The sequence below is a fragment of the Diabrotica virgifera genome, chromosome 4, assembly GCF_917563875.1.
Source record: "Diabrotica virgifera virgifera chromosome 4, PGI_DIABVI_V3a".
Classification (NCBI taxonomy): Eukaryota; Metazoa; Arthropoda; class Insecta; order Coleoptera; family Chrysomelidae; genus Diabrotica; species Diabrotica virgifera.
Genome location: NC_065446.1, coordinates 32,627,993 through 32,651,047, shown reverse-complemented (window position 1 = coordinate 32,651,047; position 23,055 = coordinate 32,627,993). Strand labels below are relative to the sequence as shown.

The window sequence follows — 23,055 nt, the reverse complement described above, 5'->3', positions numbered from 1 at the left end:
TTCGTCACGTAGCGTTTCGTTTGCGAAAAATATAATTTAATGGTTTTTAAATTGAACCATTCATATTGTGCGTATAAGACACGTAACGTAGCGTATAAGACACGTTACGTCTGCGTTCGGTTCATTCGAAAACAATATTTTTCGGATGTTGACAGATACGGGTCGTTTTCCCCTTGTTGTTTATGTAGGTATTTCTTTGAATTTGATACCCAGTATTTAGACCGGTCAGTATCGTCGCCCTCGCTAGCGAAATTATTCCGATTCGATTTTTTGCACAAATTTACTCAAAGAGAGGTTCTTATAACATATCCACAGGGTGCCAGGCGGTGCCGTGGTCGAAAAATTGTTTAAACAATCTTTTTTAAACAAATTCACAAAAATATTTTTTCATTCGAGCAATATTTTTTTTAGATAATTTGGGAAATTCTGACCAAAAAAGGTTTCTTGTCATTTTTCTCTAAAATTGCGACAAATCCAGGCTTAATAACTCGATTAAAAATTATTGTTATGCATTTCAATAAGTGACCAAATCAAATTTCAAACAACTTCTTCAAGGTCCTGAAGAGATTTTTGTCATTATTTTATTACAAAGCTGTTATTTTTAACTATTAACAATTACCGCTATAGTCCAACTGTATCGTCGCCCCCGTTAGCGAAATTAGATTTTTTTGCACAAACTTGCTCAAAAAGAGGTCCTTATAACACATCAACAGGGTTCCGGGCGGTGCCGTGGTCTAAAAATTGTTTAAACAATTTTTGTTAAACAAATTCACAAAAATAATTTTTTATTAATAATTTAATTAAACCCAATTTAATAATAATTTGAGTTATTCTGGGCAAAAAAGGTCTCTTGTGATTTTTTAATAAGAATTGTTAAAACAATTTTTTGACACCGCCCGGCACCCTGTGGATGTGTTTGTTATAAGGACTCTTTTTGAGTAAGTTTGTGCAAAAACATCTAATCGAAATAGTTTCGCTAACAGGGGCGACGATACAGTTGGACTATAGCGCTAATTGTTAATAACTAAAAATAACAGCTTTGTAGTAAAATAATGACAAAAATCTCTTTGGGACCTTGAAGAAGGGGTTTGAAACTTGATTTGGTCACTTATTGAAATTCATAATAATACTTTTAATCGAGTTATTAAGCCTTGAAAATGGCCTCTTCGCATTTTTCAAATTTTTAATCGCATGTAACTCGACAACAATCAATTTTAGAGAAAAATGACAAGAGACCTTTTTTGCCCAGAATGACCCAGTTTATCTAAAAAAATATTGCTCGAAATGAAAAAAATATTTTTGTGAATTTGTTTAAAAAAAATGTTTAAACAATTTTTCGACCACGGTACCGCCCGGCACCCTGTGGATATGTTATAAGGACTTCTTTTTGAGTAAGTTTGTTTAAAAATATCGAATCGGAATAATTTCGCTAGCCGGGGCGACGATACTGCCCGGTCTAATTTAAAAAGTAGTTTTCGAGGCAATTTGTCATGTAAACATGTGTTGTGACAATAAACACATCTGCACCGCACCAAACTGAAACCAACGTAAACGTTCTATGTATGATAATGTGAATGGGCAGTCCGATTGCCGGTCTGCAAACGCTACGTGCCGAAAACGTGACGTGCATTATAATATGACGCGACCTTAAGGGTGACGGTAACTTTTACGGTACATACATCTGTCATTTGTCAACCCCCTCTCATACATTTCCCCCACCCCTTATTTTTAAATAGGGAATAGGGGTCGTGTACTACCTCATTTGAAAGGTTATTCAATTCTCTATTCAGTAATATTAACATTGACATAATTATTTATACAGGGTGTCCAAGAAAAATTATTTTGAATTGATTGACACAAAAGGAAGATGTATGCAATTTATTTAACTCAAAATACATTCTACTACTGACAGAAAACAGAAAAATGTTTATTTGACAAATAAATATTGTTTTTCGCTTAAATTCAATATTCAACCGACCAAGAGGCAGATGGGTGACAGCTTGAACATTGAAATTAAGCGAGAAGCAATGTTTATTTATCAAAAAACATTTTTTTATGTTTTGTGACAGCACTAGAATGTATTTTGAATTAAATAAATTACATACATTCTTCTTTTTGTGTCAATTAATTTAATTAAAATATTTTTTCTTGGACACCCTGTATAAATAATTATGTTAAGAGCACACAGTAGCGATCAACAGGTAGCAACAAACGCGGTCCAAGATTGCCAAAATTCTGCGAACTCTCAAAAGTGAGGCAACAGTGCGTCGGTAATTCCACACTGACAGTGACATTTATACTATCAAAAAACAATAATTTTTATGCACATAGGTACGAAATGTTGCCAAGCCAGTGACGTTCGATTTCTTGTTATAAAAAAATCGATTTTTAGTAGTTCCAATGTGACACAAAATCTAGGCACGGGATAAAAAAGTTTATTTGAAGAAAGTGTATTTTTTTGTCTTTCTTAATGGCGGTACAGGCTCCATTTTTCAATATTTTATTTAGTTATAGAGTAATTTCCATATACTAACATATTTCTGAAATTGGGCTCTGTACCGCTATTCTTTATTATATTACAAATTACGAATATGTGTGCCAAATATCTCGAAAAAATATTCAAAATTAGAGCTGCAATCTTAGAACGCTTAGAACGCGAACGACACCTATTCCGTATTGAAAAAGAAGGGTGGGGAAGTGGAAAGGAGGGGGTTGACAAATGTGTGTACCGTAAAAAGTTGTCCACCTTAGATCAAAAATCCACCTGTTTCGTCATTTCCTTAAAATCTAATACTGCCAAATATCGATGTGGACTGTTTTCTTTGGCCCACTCTGTATATGGGTAAATGAACCCTTTGACAAGGGTTTATCAAAAAGAAAAGCTTATTTTGTAACAGTAGCATTAATATCAGATTTATATGTCGTTTTATGCATTGCTATGTGTGGTCAATACTTTTGTGTGGAACGGAGGCCTGGACACTCAATATAACACTGATGAACAAGTTAGAACTCTGGCTTTATAGAAGAATCTTGAAAATACCTTGGATAATCCACACCACCAACGAAAATGTTGAGGAGAATAGGTGTAGATAGGGAACTGCTAAAAAGAATTTAAGTCAAAAAGGTTAGCTACCTGGGACACATAATGAGAAACGAAAAGTACCGCCTCGCGCAACTGATCATCCAGGGTAGGATTGACGGAAAACGGGGTCCCGGTAGGAGCCAGATGTCATGGCTTAAAAATATCAGAGACTGGACCGGCCTTGATTCAACATCTTTGTTTAGAGCCGCGTTGGACAGAGACAGATTTGCCGGTGTAGTCGCTAACGTCCACTAAAGGATAAAGCGCCACAAGAAGAATATATATGGGTAAAATAATAATCATCATTCTCTTCGCCTTTGTTCCTATGCGGGGTCAGCTTGCCTAATTACGTTTCTCCATAAGTCTCTATCTTGAGTCATAACAATATCAATCTCCTTTACCGACATGTCCTGCCTAAGCGTCTATCACAGGTCTTCTTTGGTTTTTCTCTCATAGTCGTCACAGAAACCCATAGAACAGCAATTTGTCGTATAGGGGGATTAATGTTTCGACGTTGAACATGACCAAACCATCTTAACCTATGCTCTCTTATTTTGGCATCAATTGGTGCCACCCATAGATTTTCCCTAATATACTCATTTTTAATATTATCATTTTTTGTCACTCCACTCATCCATCTATCCATCCTCATATTTCTGCCACATGCATTCGCTGTTCCCCTTTCTTTTTAGCTGCACAACATTCATTTCCATACATCATAGCCGATCTTATAGCTGTTTTATAGATTTTTCCATTTAGCTTCATTGGAATTTTTCTGTCAAATAACACACCACTCGCTTCCTTCCACTTCATTCTTCTTCTCTAGGTGCCGTCTTGGCTTCGAAGGTAGAAAATCATCAGAGCGATTTTTACTTTGGAGACCGCGGCTCTAAATATTTCGTTGTTATTACATCCAAACCATTCCCTAAGGTTCTTCAGCCATGAGTTACGTCTTCTTCCTGTAGATCTTTTTCCCTGGATTTTTCCTTCCATAATGACCTGGAGTTTTCTTCTCTTAATTGTTAGAAGTATTTCTTTTTCCTTATGCATACGTCTTATTACCCCTACGTTGGTTATTCTATCTACCCATGAGATCTTTAGCACTCTTCGGTAAGTCCATATCTCAATTATTTTCAGTGTCCACGCTTCCATCTCGAAGTATAATACGGATAGCACATAGCACCTCAGCAGTCGTATTTTTAACTCAAAGTTTGAGTCTCCACAGCGGAGAAGTCTCTTTATTCTTATAAATGTGCTTCTGGCCTGTTCGATTCTGATTCATATTTTTTTAGAGCTGTCATTGTTTTCATTAATGGTTGTATCTAGGTATTTGAATTCCCTTACTCTTTCAATAGGCTGATTCGGTACATATATCTCACTAATGTCCCGAGTTTTCTTTGTTATTATCATATTTTTTATATTTCGTCTTGCTTATGTTGAGCGATAGTTCATATTCTTCACTTACTGCGGTCACTTTATTAAGCAGTATCTGTAGGTCTTCATGTGATTCGGCTAAAAGAACTGTATCGTCTGCGTCTCTCAGGTTATAATTTATGATCATACCATTAATTATAATGCCATTTTGACGTTTTGTTCATCCATTGCCTTACTTAATATGTGTTCCGAGCGTATATTAAATAATATACGGAGAGCTAGAGGCGAGAAATCATCGTCATAAGTAATATGGAGTTTGGCATGTGAAATGTGTCTATTGTATATTGATAACTATGACCCCTTTCAGGCTGACACCTCAGTGGATACAGGAAGTAGCAATAAGGGATGAAAGGGGAAAGTTGGTGCAGTCATTAAATGTTTTCACCTTCTATTTTGTTAAACCTCCATCGATTTGCATGAAAATTGGTGAGTAGTTAGAGCATAACTCAAGAAATAAAACTGATATGGTGCCAACGTGCGCTTTTACCCTGGGGGTGGATGTCACCCCTTCTCGTGGGTAAACACTATTTTATTAAAAATAACCCCACTAATCGATAGAGGGGCAAATTTTAAGCAAAATTTGTTACTTCTAATTATTAAAATAAATAAATACTTTTTGAGTTATTAAAGATCAAAGATTTGAATTTTTCGTGAAATAAATGCATGATGTAAAGCGGTTTTTCGTGAATAATTCAAAAACTGTAAGTTTTATCAAAATAGTTATGATTACCAAAATTGAAGATAATAAAAAATAAAATAGATTTGTTATTCTAAAAACCTTTGAGAATTAACAAAAAGTGAGTTATAGGTGATGGAATGTATATTTTTTTCGGCTAGTACCCAAATCTAAGTATTCAAGCTCAAATAACGGGAAAACGGTGCATTTTATAAAATATATTTACAGAACACTTGTCAAAGTACTAAAGAATACCTATCAAGTGAGCTCCAGATGAAGTTTATAACGTCAAAGCTAAGCAACTGATGATGAAAATAAGAGAACCCTTTCGAGTTTTTAGGAAAAAGTGAAAATTAAAACATACGCTATTTATATATTTATTTTGAAATTAGTTAACAGAATAATTTTTAAAGGAATTTCGGGAATGAAATTAGGATTATAATTTATTATCAAGTTCGTTTTATTACAATTTAAATATAACAAGTTAAAAATGCGAGCATTATTATAACAAAAACTTTGTTTTTTATGTATTTAAATTCCTAATATGGAAAATTGCTATTATGAAAAGTTGTTTAGAATTAAAAATTATTATTAATTAAAAAAAATAAAATAAAAATTTTATTTTTAATTCAGTTGCAATGCGAAGGCAAAACAATCTTACTTTTCAATTAGAATACGGAGCGCAGTCCAGTCCCTTGAATCGCGATTTTCGGCTCTTATTGGAGCCTCATCGGAAAGAACGTAGGCTTGTTCTCCATATCCCAACTGATCCGTACTGAGAGGTTTTCCCACCCATTGCAACTGAAGTGAAAATATTAGGTGACTAGCGTCATCTGGCAATTAAAAGATGAAGTTTTCGATCCTAATAGCATTATTAATAATATTTAGAAAATATTAAAATATTACTAAAAGATTTTTAAATCGAAAACTTATTGGTCCATATTATTATTAATTATTAAAAATATTATTATTGATTAAATGTTTGTTACTAAAATATTATTTTTATATTATTTCGATATTTAATTGAATTTTTTCTATCGATATAAACTTAGTGGCGGTTCTAGCCAGGGGCAGGGGGCAGCTGCCCCCACCCCTTATTCAGTTTTTACAGTACTTTTGTACTATAATTTTCGTTAAAAAGGCACGTTATCTTGTTTATTCACCGGTTGTGTTCCCTTGTCCCCCACTTTTTTGGTCTAGAACCGCCCCTTTATAAACTGAATATGTACAGAAACTGAGGGTGTCCAATAATGTGCACATTTGACATAATATTCAAATACATTTTTGCTATATTTTATATAAATGTCTTAAAACAATTTTAAAACTTATATAAATAATATAATAGTTAAGCTCCAAATTTTTGGAGCCTAAACTTTGAAAAATGTTTGTAGCATAATGTTTTATGGTATCAACTTTGTGTGCTCATTTGATACATATTTCTAAGAACTTTGACAAGTGTTCAGTAAATATATTTTATAAAATGCACCGTTTTCCCGTTATTTGAGCTTGAATAATAGATTTGGGTACTAGCCGAAAAAAATATACATTTCATCACCTATAACTCACTTTTTATTAATTCTCAAAGGTTTTTCGAATAAGAAATCTCTTTTATTTTTTATTATCTTCAATTTTGGTAATCATAACTATTTTGATAAAAGTTACAGTTTTTAAATTATTTACGAAAAACCGCTTTACATCATGCATTTATTTCACGAGAAATTCAAATCTTTGATCTTTAATAACTCAAAAAGTATTGATTTATTTTAATAATTAGAGGTAATAAATTTTGCTTAAAATTTGTCCCTCTATCGATTAGTGGGGTTATTTTTAATAAAATAGTTTTCACCTATGAGAAGGGGTGGCATCCACCCCCAGGGTAAAAGCGCACGTTGGCACCATATAAGTTTTATTTCTTGAGGTATGCTCTAACTACTCACCAATTTTCATGTAAATCGATGGAGGTTTAACAAAATAGGAGGTAAAAACCTTTAATGACTGCGTTAACTTTCCCCTTTCATCCCTTATTGCTACTCCCTGTATCCACTGAGGTGTCAGCCTGAAAGGGGTCATAATTATCAACATACAATAGACACATTTCACATGCCAAACTCCATATTACTTATGACGATGATTTCTCGCCTCTAGCTCTTAGACTATAATATTGGTGAAAGTATACAGTATACACCCTTGTCGAATACCTCTTTGTATTTCGATTTCTTCTGATGTTATCTTTTTTATTCTCATTACTGCTTTTTGTTCATAGTATAAGTTTGAAATTGTTCTTATATCTCTGAAGTCTGATCTTCTTTTTTCTAATGCTTCCATCAGTTGGTCATGTGTAACCCTATCATTGCCTTATATAAAACACACGTACAGTTATTGATTTTTATCTAGACATCTTTGCGACAGGACGTTAAGTGCGAATAGTGCCTTCCGTGTTCCTAGACCTTTACGGAATCCAAATTGTGAATCGCTGAAGTCTATATGTATCACTTCATCCATAAAACCATAATCTACTTCACGCATTTCCATTTATTCTTCATTACTCTGTACTACCGATCCTAGGTATTTCAATAAAGATATTTATATAAAAATTTTAAATCTCAGCTTAAAATAGACTACCATTTGTCACCGTGAGTAGCTGAAAATCAGCTCAAGAAGACAAGCTATATTTGTTATACATATTTTTTTACTTTTATCTTATAAACCATTCACTGGTCTCATTACAAAAAATACATGTAAACCTGTTTAATTTAAATATTTTTTTATACTATATTTAGGACAAGAAAGATAAGGCTACACTGAAAGCAGAAACATTCAAAATTGTATCTCTGGATGGAATAATGCCCAACGTGATACCCATAACTACACCACTCTCAGATAAAGAACTTAAATTCTTTGGAAAGAAGATATGTACTTGCAAACCCAATATACAAGAAATTATTAATAAAATCGCAGTGAATGGATTAGAAGTAAGTTTTTCACAAATTTAATTAAAATCGTTAATAATAGGGATGATCACAAGCTCAAGCCGGTTTTTTTGCAAACCGAGCCGAGCTGAATTCGAAACGAGCCGAGCTTTCCTTAACGACCTTGTCAATATTTTAGCTATTGCTCTAATACTTTTTCTAATTCATTTATTTCTGCTACGACTGATACTTTTGTTTGAGAATAAGTAATTCAGACTACAAATATGTGTTTTCAATATACAGTGTGTCCGTAAATTACTACGAATGTTACAGTTTACATTCACTAGTATGTTTTCGAGCTCGTGGCTCGTTTGAGCCGAGCCGAGCCGACACGAGCCACGAGCTCAACTTGCAGCTTGAAGTTCAAGTCGAGCTTCTATCTCGAGCTCGTCTAGAAATTTCGAGCCGAGCTCAAGCTTCTCAAAAGCTCGGCTCGGCTCGAGTCCATCCGTATTTAACAGTGTTAGCTCATTTTTGAAGTTATACTTCTTTGGGCGCAATTGAGAGTGAATTTTTATTATTCTGCGCGCATGCGTACACAGACAGTATGGCGTTAGTTGCTAAATCTTTCAAGTTATGTATAAATATATCAGTGAAAAAAAAGGTGTCAAAAGAATATATTAGTGTTTTTAGTAAATATATTTATTATAATTTTTGTGTCTTTGGATTTGTCTTCCTCATGAGTAAGATAAGTATTATTAAAACATTTATATTTCACTTCTTCTGTTTGTTACCGTGAATTGTCATTATGTTCGAAACGACATACACAGAGACCTCGTAGCGTGGTTGGTATAGCATTCGGCTAGAGATCGAGAGGTCTTCGGTTCAAATCAGGACCATTCCTATTCTTTTTTTTATTTTTGGAAAGTGGTAAGCATTAAAATTAGTGTAGTGTTTAAATAAAAATAAAATAAACTGTTTAATAGTAGATTATACCACGAGTCAATAATGATGGCTATTATTCCCGAGGAATATTTACGAACCGAGCCGCGTTAGCGGCGAGGGAGTAACATTCCGAGGGAATGAGAGCCATTATTGCGAGTAGTATACTCTACTTTATCTACGACAAATTAATTAATTTAAGATTTTTAATGAACAACTTTATTTATTAAAAACATTAAAATTAGTAATAGCACAATTAATAAACTGAATTGGTTGAGAATCATCATTAACTTTAGTAGAGTTTTTAATACAAATATTTGGGATCTCGATTGCTGTAGAACAAGAAGATGGTACATTACTGTTTATCTCTTTAGCGATAGTATCTGCTGTAGTTGCCTTGTTTCTCATAGACTGATCAATGTATCCTTCAGCTACCTGTGTTGACTTCCAGCCCCCATGACGCTTTAATCCCGTTAAATCGCCTCCTCCATCAATATACAGAGTGGCAGATGATCTGCGATAACAATGGCCGGTATAACTTTGAGGATTTGGCAAGTTTAAATATTTGGCAATCTGCCTACCAATATCTGCAAATTTGTTCTTTCCTATACGTTGTATTGTACATTTAGATTTTTGATAATTTAGAAAGAATGAATTTATTTTCACATGTGACGGACGGAGATCGATGTATTTCTTCACAATATTGTAAAACGTACTGTTTATGGTAAATTTTCGTACAATTTTGGTTTTAGACTTGGGGATTGTTATTAATAAATCTGTTTGGAGATCCTTCACGTCTTGTATATTCATTTGATAAAGTTCGTTTGAGCGGCATGCACCCATAATTCCAATGATCAATATTACCTGAAGCCAATAAGTATATGAGTTTTTGAATAAATCAAATTAAATATGTATATTTACCTTATGTAAAAGATAAATTTCATCAGGAGCTTTGTCAATAAATTTCCTAATTTGCTCTGGGGTTAGAGTGGAAGACTTTTTTGCTTGAAATCCTTCCGATTTTCTATTTAGAAACGCTCTTAGTTTGCCGTATTTTTCCAGATCAACGTCATGGTTTATTCTCAACATAGATTTAATCATTGAATAGAATGACCATAATGAAGACGGTTTATATTTTGCACTTAATTCAGCGAAATAGGCCAGCAGAACATTTTCGGAAAATGATTTCGCGTTGTTTCGAACACGCCATTCGTTGAAGGTTGCGTACGTTTTATTATAAATGGATTTCGATGTTTCAGGTATTAAGGTAGATGCTGTTGCTGTAGCTAGTTCTACAATTTCTGGTGGTGTACAATTAAAAGATTCTTCATTTTCGTCCATCTCAACACAAACTGTCAAATATACTATTCGTTTGACAGTGACACTTTTTGAGGTTGATTATTTTGTTTCCGTGGTGAATTTTGTGATTGTTGTGCCAGAGGGATTAATAGCTATTAATCCCGCATTATTAATCCCTAAGGGATTATTATATGGCATTATATTGCAAACACCACAAGTATAATACATATATTATGTATCAGTCGTAGATAAAGTATATTTATTTCGTTGAAATCATATAATAAAAGTATTGGAACCGTGCAAGTTCGGCAAAGCGACCTCTATTTCTACGCTCTGTACTTTTATTCGCACTTTTAATTATATTGGCCAATTATATTAGTCCTGGTTGCTGGATAATTGTCAAAGTCAAGAACATAGTCCAAAAAAATAATAAGAAGAAAAAATAAGATGCAGGTTATGTTTAGCAAACGTAAACAATTGTAAATTAACTATGTAGTAAATAAAATCAGTTATTAAAATGCAGTACTGCAAGCAAAATACAATTAATTAAATTTACCTTTATATAATAATTGCATATCATATCAATATTGTGGAGCAATATATAATTTTTCTGCGTCAATGACAGAAGGTATGAAATATACGTCAATTTGACAATTTCAATTGACAATATGAATTATTTAAGATAGATGCAATATTTCTCCGCGACTCGCGCACGGTCGTTTCTCGTTTCCCTTTCCAAGTACTTGCACACCGCGAATAACTTCTTACGTGCGTACAAAGTACACGCAGTACACGCTACACACACATTCTTTTTTTTTTCTATTGGAAATTATTTTATTTTTGTAATTATTCTCCAATTAAATAATTATTCAATATTCTTCCCTTTTAATTTCCGATTTAATTATGATGCTGTGGTAGTTACGTATGTTGCTTCTTTTCTTCTTTATTTCAGAGATTAGACAGATTTGTTGCCTCTTCTGGCGACAAGCTTCGCTTCATATTTTCAAAGTTTGTTTGTTGTTTGTTTGTTTCGTTTGTTAATGGTTCGTATTCAGATATCACTCGAACTGGTAGCACCTTTAACAAACGTATAGCAGGACGTAAAGGGGCTTTCAATAATAGGGTAACAGATTCTAAGCCTACACATATCTAGATTATAACAAAAGAGGAGAATCCAAAAATGTAAAAATATACAGGGTGTTCCTTAAAAAAAACAAAAGTTTGTGTCGCCCTGTCAATACGGGTGACCCCCTATGTTTAAAAATATGTTGTTCTGAAGCTATTTCTTTGCGACATTTTTGCAATTAACTATTCTAAATGGGAAATAAGCCACAATTTAACTAAAAAAATGATTTTATTTACGTTTCGACGTCCACATCGGACGTCGTTGTCAAAATACAAAATATTAATATAAAAATATGTTTAAGAATATGTTTAAGTTATGGTCCTATCTATTCCCCAACTTTTAACTAAATGTATCTCTTACAACAAACGAGCAATTGGACTCGCACTAATGTCCCAGCCTGTATACACGTTTCATTGTTATTTACGCATGTGCTGTATGGTTTTAGCCTTAGTTTCTTGTGGGCCTGAAGATGCTTCAAAGTTTGTAATTAGCGAAACCGGTCGCCCAATCTTTCTTTCAATTTAATTAAAACCAATTAAAGGATTGTGAGTAGAGGACTTAGTTCCCTTACATACATGAATATGGGTTCACACCAGCAACCTTTTCATCATTTTAAAATGCTAATTATTTACAGAGTTTGTCAATAGAAGAACTACAATTTTTGCATTTCAAATTATGCGATGCTACAGCTGAGCAACTTGCAAAAGTGGGACAATCAAGTGGAGTTCTAAGGCCAAACGAAAGCAGCAAATTGGGTTTGTTAAGGAGAGTTGCCGCCGCAGAAGGAGATCTGTTGAAGAAGCAAAAGCATGCTCAACAAAAAGGTAAGTTCGTTCGTAAATCTTCTTTGTGTAGGGTAGAGTCGGCTATTGGTGCGCACCTAAGGCAAATTCAGGATATTTCACAAACGCTCGTCGTCGGGGAATAAAGGAAAAATATTTATATTCTAATGACATTTATCGTATGTCGTTGTAATAATATATACCAGTTTGTTGAGATTGGAGTTTGATACAGTTTTTGAAGGAAAGGAAAGAAGGTTTACTATTGAAAATAAAACCATTTTGTAAAAGTACAAGTTTTCTATGAATAGTTCAAACGATCAAAAACACTTTTAACGTCACATAACTGTATTTTTTACTGACGTTTATAATGTCTAATTTAAAATTATATAGGTGTAGAATGTAAACATACAACTGCGTGACGTCACGACGCGTTTTGGGGTGGCTGGTATAAGTTGAATTTTTAGTCGTCTTTGGGGTAGGGATGGAAAAACCTACCGGTTTAAACCTAAAACCGGTTCTTTTACTTCGCAATAACCGGTTTTACCGGTTGTTTTTTTGTCCCGGTTATAACTGGTTTTTTCTTTTTAAAGTAAAAACCGGTTATTAGGTTTTTACGGTGATTAGGATTAGGTTAGGTATTATTTTGGATCCCAATCGTAATTATTATTCTCAAGTAATTATTCCAAACAAAACCATAATTCAAATTTTATTTTATTTTATAAAATACAGAAGCAAACTGAAAGTGCAATCTCACATCAGCCAGAAACAATTATTAAGTTTTATTATAATATTTCCTTGAAAAGGTATTTGTAATTATAATATTTACGTAAGAAGTGATCTGGTTGAATTAGACGCAAACATCATCTATTTTTCACACTTAACTCTTGACATTGAAAGTGGGTGAATGACTTTTTCTGATTACCAAAAATAATGCTCTGACTATGAATATCGAATTACTGATTACGAATACGAATCTCCAAGAATTTCGCTACGTTTTCAAAACGATACACTCAAACAGGAAGTATTAAATGAGTTAAAATGTACCTATTCTACAAATATACAAACGTGTTAAAAGTAATACATGTTCTTTCGATAGTATGTACTAATTTTGATCATATTGATATCGAGTCGAATGGAGTATCGCAAACTAAAGTGTATTGTAAATGTAACTTTGTAACCTATTGGATTAAAAAAACCAAAAACCGGTTTTTCCAAAAACCGGTTTTTTTTGCCGGTTATAACCGCTAGGTTAAACCGTAAGCAAAAAAACGGTATAACCGAAAACCGGTGTTTTGTCAAAAACCGCCATCCCTACTTTGGGGGCCAAACAAAAGACAAACAAAACTTTTTTTGTCTTTGATACAGGTTCTAAATTATGTTCTGTTGTGATTTATAATATTTTTTTCGAATTTAAAATTTTATGCAAGTTCCCTATTGGGTCACTTAGTTTTTCTTCTAATTTTACTTTCATTTTGTTGTTCTGGTAGATATTTTCGATCATTTTTAATTATTCCTAGATGTACCGTCCTTGCGTACCATAAATGGATAACGTCCTCTAATTTGGCCCTGTCAAATGCCTTCTAAAGGTTCACAGAACATAGAAATGCCGGTTCGTTGTATTCTAGTGATTTATTTTGAACTTACCTCATTATAAACATAACGTCGGGGCATGATCTTCCCGACATAAAACCTTGTTGTTCTTCTGCTAACGTTATAATGTCATTCAGTTTGTTTGTTATCACTTTGTTCATTTTAATGTGTTTAATAAATTAATTCCTCTGTAATTCTCCGGGTCCGATTTGTCTCTTTTTTTGAAGAGAGGTTTTAAAATGCTTTGTGGAGTTCTGTGTAGAACAACATCTTACAATTACAAACACGTTATATCAACATCATCCACGGAGATTATACACATGGCGCAGCCCAGATGGACGAACTAGGAATCAAATAGACTACATCCTAATAAGATCAAGATGGAAGTCGTCGTCCATCAACTGTAAAACATTTCCTGTCGCAGACTGTGGAAGCGATCATCAACTCCTGGTACTGAACGTTCGACTTCGTTTCAAAGTCCCCAAAAGAACACCCCAGAGAAAAGTCTTGTCTCTAAGTCCATCAAAAATCAATGACTTCCAACAAAACCTAGAAGATGCTCTTTCTTTAGACCAAGTAGATAGTGAGCCTGACAGCACTTGGATCTATCTCAAAGATAAGGTAATCGAGGCTGCAAAAGACTGTGAGGCAGCGGTTTCCACTGGCCGTAAGCCATGGATATCCGATAATACGTGGACTGTAATTCAACGCAGAAAAGAACATAAAACTAGATACGGAACAAACGATGAATATAGAGCGTTATCGAGAGAAATCAGAAAACAGTGCCGCAAAGATAAAGCTGATTACATCTCTCAAATATGCAGAGAGATAGAGAAACATGGCTGTCGAAATGAACTGAGGGACTTATTCCAGAAGATCAAACTCCTTACCAGAGAATTTAAACCTCAAACGTGGTCTGTAATAGATAAGGAAGGTATATTTAAAGACCGATACTGATGAAATATTGGAAACATGGCGAAACTACTGTGGCGAGCTATATAAAAGTAACGAGGTATCAGCAGAAAATCAGTGGCCTTCTGACTACCCTAGAGAACCTACTGTCTTACTCGCTGAAGTCAAAGATGCAATTAAATCACTAAAGAGAAATAAATCCCCAGGCATTGATTCAATACCATGTGAAATACTACAGTTACTAGGTGACAAAGGATTACATATCATCCATTCTATCTGTGTCGCTGTTTGGAATTCAGGTAAATGGCCATCTGATTGGTGTACCTCAATTTATATCCCACTACACAAAAAAGGAACTACTACCAGATGTGAAAACTACCGCACACTGTCACTAATAACACATGCTAGTAAAATCTTGTTGCATATCATCAAAAACAGATTAAAAACCTATCTACATTACCAAATACCTCAGGAACAAGCGGGGTTTGTAAAGGGTAAAGGTACAAGGGAACAAATCCTGAACCTGAGACAACTCATTGAAAAGTCTAGAGAATTTCAAGTACCTATGATTATATGCTTCGTTGACTACCAAAAGGTATTTGATTGTGTAAGCTGGATAAATCTGTGGTCAATTTTAATAGAAATGGGCGCGCCAATGCACCTGGTGACACTTATTAAAAATCTGTACCAGTCTAATATAGCGACAGTACGACTAGATTAGAAGTTCTCAAACCAATTCAAGACCGAGAGAGGTGTTAGACAAGGATGCGTGTTGTCACCTGACTTATTTAACATTTATGGTGAACATGTCATGAGGATGGTTTTAGAAGGATGGGCCGGTGGGGTAACAGTAGCTGGTAGAAAAATCTCCAATTTAAGATTTGCTGATGACACTACACTTATAGCAGCAAATGAGCAAGAACTGTTTGATCTTCTGCGAAAAGTTGAGTACGAAAGCAATAAAGTTGGTCTGAAAATCAATAAAGCTAAGACAAAAATAATGGTGGTCGACAGATTTGACACTATTCAACTGACTAACATATTACAGGAATACCAGATAGTAAACACTTTTGTCTATCTCGGGTCTAGTATAACTAACGATTGTAACTGTGAAGCAGAAGTTCGGAGACGTATTGGTATGGCAAAAAATGCGATTAGTCGCCTAACTAAACTTTGGAAAGACAGATCTCTCTCTCAAAATATCAAGATGAGACTGGTGAATGCCCTTGTATTCTCAATATGTCTATATGGAGCAGAGACTTGGACTCTTCGCGCATGCGAGCGCCAAAAAATTGATGCCTTTGAGATGTGGTGCTGGAGAAGAATGCTGCGCATACCTTGGACAGCTCATAGAACAAACGTTTCCATTCTAAACCAACTCAATATTAAAAAAGGCTGTCCACAATATGTCTGCAACGAATTCTGCAATTCTTTGGTCACGTGGTTCGCAGAGGTGACGACAGTTTGGAGAGATTAATTGTTTCTGGAAACGTTCTGGGGAGAAGATCAAGAGGACGATCACCAACTAGATGGTCTGGCCAAATAAAGCATTCAGCTGGAAACTCATTCTGCGAAGCTCTTAGAGCAGCTGAAGATAGACACCAATGAAGAAACATTGTTAGGAATATTGGAAGAAATCACGATCCTCAGTAATGGGGAAACGACAGGAGAGAGAGATTAAAATGCTTAATCTCCTTTTTTATGGTATTCTCTTGTGTTTTGTTATTTTTTAGATTAGTTTTAACAGCTGCTATAAAAATACTTCATCGCCTGAATTTTAATAACTAAAATAAACTTCATTGAAATGAAACCTTCCGTTGGGATTGAATTTTTTCCTTGATTTTGACTAATTCAATTGGTTGGTATAGATAAATTATTATGTAACTTTCACTTCTTTTTTTTATTTAATGGTATAGACATTAGTCATTCAGCCAGTTGCAATAAAGAATATACAATCCTATCCCTAATACAAAATTAAACAGAAACTTTCACTTCTTATATTAATTATATCTTATTGTAATTGTTACAGTTATAGCAATGCAATATGCAGTGAAACTGGAAAAAGAACGTCTTCTAGACCTGAAGAAAATTTTAGACGAGGAAAAAAAGAAAAACAGTGACTTGTTAAATCAAATAGAATCGCAAACTAAGATTGTTGCTAATATTCGTGAAGAAAGGGATTCTATGCAGCGACAAAAGTCTTATCACGAACAGAAACTAGAACAATATATGTAAGCGAATCAGTTATTTTAAATTTCTACATAAAGTACCATATTAGTAGGTATCAAAAATATAACGCACTGAGTTGCAGTTTGTAATTGATGGTAGGTTTACATTATGTTACTTTATTTATTTCAGCATAACCATTGAAGAAGAACGAGCAAAAACTAGGCACCTGGAAGACGAATTAGAAAAAGAAAAAACCACCGTACTGCATTTTAAATCACTTTTAGAAGCAGAAAGAGACCGAGCCAGACTCAATAAAAGAAAAGATAGTGAGGCATTAGAGGTAATTCGTAGCTTCTCTCCTAGATTTTTCACAACTCAATCTTCTTCTTCAAGTGCCATCTCCGCGACGGAGATCGGCAATCATCATAGCTATTCGGACTTTGGAGACGGCTGCTCTGAAAAGTTCGTTTGATGTACATCCTTACCATTCTCTCAGGTTGCGCAGCCACGATATTCTGCGTCTCCCTATGCTTCTTTTTCCTTGAATCTTTCCTTGTATAATGAGTTGGAGCAAGTTGTATCTCTCTCCACGTGTAATATGTCCCAGATATTCCAATTTTCTGGTTTTGATTGTATTTAAGACTTCCATTTCTTTGTTCATCTTTCTCAGAACCTCTTTGTTTGTGACGTGTTCTGTCCATTATATTTTCAGAATTCTTCTATATACCCACATCTCGAATGATTCCAGTTTTTTCATTGATGTCGCATTCAAGGTCCAAGCTTCCATTCCGTAAAATAGAGTCGAGAAAACGTAGCACCTAGCCAACCTTACTCTTAGCTCTAACCTTAGATCTCTTGTGCAGCTTGTGCAACTCAATAGCTATTTCTATAACAAGGGAGTCAAGTGCTACTTTTCCTCTCGAGAAAAAAGATTACATATAAAAGTTAAAGCAGCAATCATTCAAGGAAGGGAAAGACACTCTACTCCCACGTTATACATATGATTTTTTCACCTTCCTTAAATAAAGTCATTTTTTCATTTTTAAATAATACATCAGCCCAAGAGCAGAGGATCCTAAGGTTGATGCTGTGGACCCCCATGTAGTGCCGCACAGTTTCTGTATTATTTTGTTATATTTATTTATATATTTATTGTGTTTGAACAGTTTGTTATTAAAATACACGCGTACTTCTCTCTTTGCCAACCTGTTGTTGAGAAGAGAAGCTGATACTTCAGTTCTTGTAGTATTTGGTTGTAATCATCATTTTTTTTAAATATTTGCTAAGGATGGATAGGTCATTCGTGAGAGTGATTTCTGTAGATTCAAAAGATTGGTGTCTTGTTGCAAGGGTTCAGTCGTCAGCATATCCAAACTTCCGAGATTCGGTTGAAGGCATGTCAGCAATGTAGAGGCTGAAAAATAAAGAGGCAAGAACAGAACCCTGTGGAAGGCCATTATTAAGTTTCATCTGTCTACTCGTTTCCTTTCCCATTATTACCTGGAAGGTTCTGTTTGTCAGCATGTTGTCAATGAGGTTAATTATCTTTCTGTAGGGGATAATATACTAGTCAGTTTATTTATTAACCCATGTCTCCAAGCAGTATCATATGGAGTAATGTTATTTGTAAAATACTACCATTATTTGTTCCACTTTTACGGAAAAAATGCAATGTCCGGTAAAAAAGGAGTAAATGAATAGGAAAAGAAAAGTATTTTTGAAGTGTGTAAAATTATTTAACTTCCTAACTGAGCGCTTTCGGGTTACAAAGCAATCTCATTTTTCTCTAAAGTGTATAAGAAATGTTTTATAGGCATCAAACAATTTTTTTCGCGTTTTAAGGTTTAAAACACAGGTTAAAATAAAATAAATGTATTGAAACAGAAAAATAAAATGTATTTATTACTATCATCAAAAACATAATATTGTAACAATATTAGAATAATACAATACAATACATAATAGACAATAGCAATCCCGCTACACGGAATCAATTTATCTACATAATTACACACTCGGACTTGTAGCCCATTACACTTCAGTCCAGTGTAACCACAATCAAACATCGATACAAATTTCGTTACCCATCGGCCAGCTCCTGGTCGGTGATGGCAGCTACCGCTCACTGCGGTTACAGTTCCGGAGAAAGCCTCTTCACTACAGAGCACTTTCACCTCGACAGGTTCCGATTCATTCCACTGCATAACTTCTGCTGGGCTGAGTTCCGTCCAATTCAGTACATTGCTTGGAACTCATTTCATGATCCTCGATTCTCTTCTTAAGTGCACCCTCGGTAATCATCACTCTTTGGTTCCATCGAAGAGGCGGCACGCGTTCGGTCCTCTGCTGATTAGCTGGTCAAGAACGCAGGGTGGACAGCACATCGTTACATGTTTAAACAACATACAAAGAAAAATCAGCTGTACGTTTTCACGGATCTTTCATCAACTACCCCTCTTATACCTTTTAGAACCATCAAATAGCTGTATAAGATTGATTTTGGAGACCTGAAACCAATGATTTTTTCACAGACAGACTGGTGTATAAAGTATAAAGGAAAATTATTATACACTAGAACACTACACAATTATTTGAAGTGATTTTATTGCTAATGTAACTAAATATATTCCTAATATTTGTAGAGACTGAGAACAAAATTAGAAAAAACCACTAACAGTGAAATGGTCTTAAAAATGAAGCTTCAAGGCTGTTCAAAAACAAGAAGTCATTCTCCTTCCTTGCCAGTAAAAGATATATCGTCTCATCCCGTTTCATCAAAATCTAGAACTTATTTTTACAGTGCAGCGTCTATCGTAAGTAATTTTAAAATTATTTTATATCTTCCTTAATTTATACAGGTTTACAGTATTTATTATAAAATTAACAGCAAACCCGCTTATTAAGGCGTGTACAGAAATAGTATACATATAAGACAAATTCCTCTGTAGTTATCACAAACTGTTTGGTCTCCTTTCTTGAGAATAGTTACCTTCTGGTAGTTCCACGTGCTTCCAAATCAGTTCTACTAGCCTACTTATACTACCTACAGGACAGATTTTTTGCGCCATGTTTTAAAAGTTCAGACGGTTTGCCATCTGATTTAGGAGCTTTGTTTTCTTTCAATTGTTGTATTGTTTTGATGACTTTTTCTTCTGTTAGGATGTTATCTTTCTCTCTTTCGTCGTCCATGTCTTCGAGCTGTATTTCTACTTCTTGCAACCTCATCTCACTTCTTTTCTTTTATTATATTATACTCTCAAAATTTTCTGCCCACCACTCTAGTATCTCGTCCTCAGCACCAGTTTTTCTCCTGTTCTGTTTCTAACTATTGATAGTCTAGGTTTGAATTTCTTTCTGGTCTGGTTAATCTTCTTGTAGAATTTTTGCGTTGCCATTTGTGCGTTATACTTCTCTAGTTCTTTCAGCTGGCTTTCTATATGCTCCTTTTCAGTATTCGTTTTTCGTCTCGTCTCAGCTGCCTATACTCTTCTTCGACTTGCCTCGTTCTTCGTGCTTGGGGTCTTGCATATGCTTGATTTTTTCTTTGTGTTGCTTGTGCACATTCCTCATCGTATCAGTCCGACCTTATTTTTTACGCTTTTGCCTTTCAATCACCTCAGTTGCTACCTCTTCCAATAGATTCTACACCGCCACCAATAGTTATCTACATATTCGACTAAGTATATCACCTGTACAGTCCTGCAGCTTACGTTCTAGACTTTCCTCGAATTTCTTGGCAATCGTGGCGTTTTTTAACGCTTCTACATTATATTTCCTCTTTAACTCCTCTAACTGTCTTTGCATTGGAGATTCTAGCGGATTCATAAGTAGTGGTCCGAGTCTAATGTTTGCTCGGCGTCTTGTACGTACTATGTCGTTGAAATGTGCGTCGACCACTACGTGGTCGATTTGATTTACTGTATTCCCATCGGAGGTGGAATTCTGTGTACAATCGCTAACGCCGATCGCTTTCTATCAATGTCAATAAATTTGAATTTTTAGATGTAGTAATGAAACACAGACTTACTCACAATCATTTAAAGTTCATTTTAGTTTTAATTCAAATATTTTCTTGTTTTAAAGTGTCACTTCAGCAAAATAATTCAATTAAAGCTGAAAATTCAATAACAATAATAATAAGCCCATGGCTTCTCCATGTTCCCTTTTATATATCTTTGTGTATAAAGCATGTGCTGGCAACGACCATGTCCATTGGGCGGCTAGGTGTATCAGGCGAGTTCCGTTGTTGTTCGTTTCTTCATGTAAACTGTGGTTTCCAATGGTTGGCGCATATTCCTTCTCCTTACTTATCTCTGCATTAAAGTCTCCTATCAATAACTTTACGTCATTTCTAGGGCAGCCTTATATTATGATTTCTATAGTGTTATTCATCACAGTTCTAAAGGTGATGAGTGTAACTCTGTCGTATGCAATTTTTGCATTTAGCTTCAAATGAAGTGAGTTTCTATATATAAAGCTGTTAAATAAATATAAACGGTGGGAAATGTTTGCCATTTTTATTATTCTCGTGAGATGAATAAAATGGGAAATGTTTGCCATTTTTACGATTCTCATGAGATGAATAAAATGTATCACTTCCACTGACCGGTCAGTGTACTATTGCTAAAGCCTAATCTTCTTTCGATTTTGAGTTTTGGCAACAAATTATAATTTAAACGTGCATAAAATTTAAAAGCGTAGGTATATATTATTATTACATATTATGTCTAGGATAAATTATATTGGTACTAGTTTATGATATTTATAGTTCTTTTGTTTTAATTTTAGGATAACAAAAACCTTAGAGCTGAAAGCACAAGAAGATTTTCATACAATAATTTGTCAACAAGCCGACTTGAAAAGTAAAAATGGCTCTGTATTTAAAAAAATGTGCAGTGCTTTGTATGAACTAGTATTAAAAATACTGAATATATGTTGTCACAACAATTATTATTGTTTGTTTTATTTATTTAGCGTAAGGACTTTTACAGTACTTAAATATACATGCTTTATTATGAAACTAATATTTAACGACCCTCCTACTAATTTCAAGAAAAGTCCAGGTCACGACTAACAATAAAATATACAGTAATTGTTACCTTGAAACAACACCCTGTATATTGAAATTTTCAAAATCCGTTTGCACATTTGAAAATAGCTCAAATATCTAAGTTTAATGGCCCTCTTGAATTTTTTGCGCAAACAAATTAATGCAAATTAATTCAAGCAAAATTAACGCAGACATTAATTTTGAAATTACAGTGGAACCCCGATAAGTCGGCCCCCGATAACCCGGAAGTCCGGCTAACCCGGACCGATTTTCATCAGATAAACATTTTGATTTTCAATATTTTGTATTTTTCAATTTAATTGCGGCTTATTTCCCATCAAAATAGTTAATTATCAGACAAACCTTTCAACAATAAAAATGTATGTAATATAATATTTGAGAGATAATGTGTATGTGTGTAATTTGAACTATATGATATTAAAAATGACTCATAGCACAGGCCGCAGAAACAACAACCACCTGTCTGTAGTAAAAATACCTATTCCTTTTTATTTCAAACTGTCTTAGCATTGTTTAGGAAAGACTATTTAAAAAATTCTTTTATAAACAATGGTCTTTAGTTTTAGTTTTCACTGTTCTTAAATAACATTACATTGTTGTGACTGTATTATGTGTCTTGTATTGTTCGCTTCCGTTTGCTTACGTTTGTGTTTGGTGTTTTTTTTTTAGTAATTTTAATGAGTAGGTACTGTGCATATTTATAAATATATTTCATGTTATTTCAATTCTAACGGAGTTTATCTGTAAGTATACCGTATTTTATTCATTTTTACCATATTCTCCGGCTATCTCGGATTTTCGATAACCCGGATCGGCCGCGGTCCCGATTAATCCGAGTTATCGAGGTTCCACTGTATATCGAAATTTCGAGTTCTGAGTTCTTAAAAATTTCGATATAATTTTAAAATTAAAGTCATTAAATTGGCTGCTCAAAAAATGAAAGCTAACTATTAAAATTAGTTTTCTCTTTTCAAATGTGCAAACGGATTATAAAAATTTCAATATACAGGGTGTCACAATATGTCACAATTACTTTATATTTTTTTGTTAATCCGGACTTGGA

General features: G+C 34.2%; 1 protein-coding gene across 1 annotated transcript in view; it reads left to right on the top strand.

Moving 5' to 3' along the window:
* The window catches only part of LOC114333528 (golgin subfamily B member 1-like), a 137,504-nt gene extending 115,630 nt beyond the window's left edge, over window positions 1-21,874 (top strand). Inside the window, exons 11-16 of the mRNA XM_028283411.2 lie at window positions 7,973-8,164; window positions 12,103-12,292; window positions 16,782-16,983; window positions 17,111-17,261; window positions 19,564-19,734; window positions 21,710-21,874. Of these exons, the coding sequence (XP_028139212.2) occupies window positions 7,973-8,164; window positions 12,103-12,292; window positions 16,782-16,983; window positions 17,111-17,261; window positions 19,564-19,734; window positions 21,710-21,787 (984 nt within the window). The 3' untranslated portion in view covers window positions 21,788-21,874. The remainder of the gene's footprint in view (window positions 1-7,972; window positions 8,165-12,102; window positions 12,293-16,781; window positions 16,984-17,110; window positions 17,262-19,563; window positions 19,735-21,709) is intronic.
* Window positions 21,875-23,055: the final 1,181 nt, after the last annotated feature.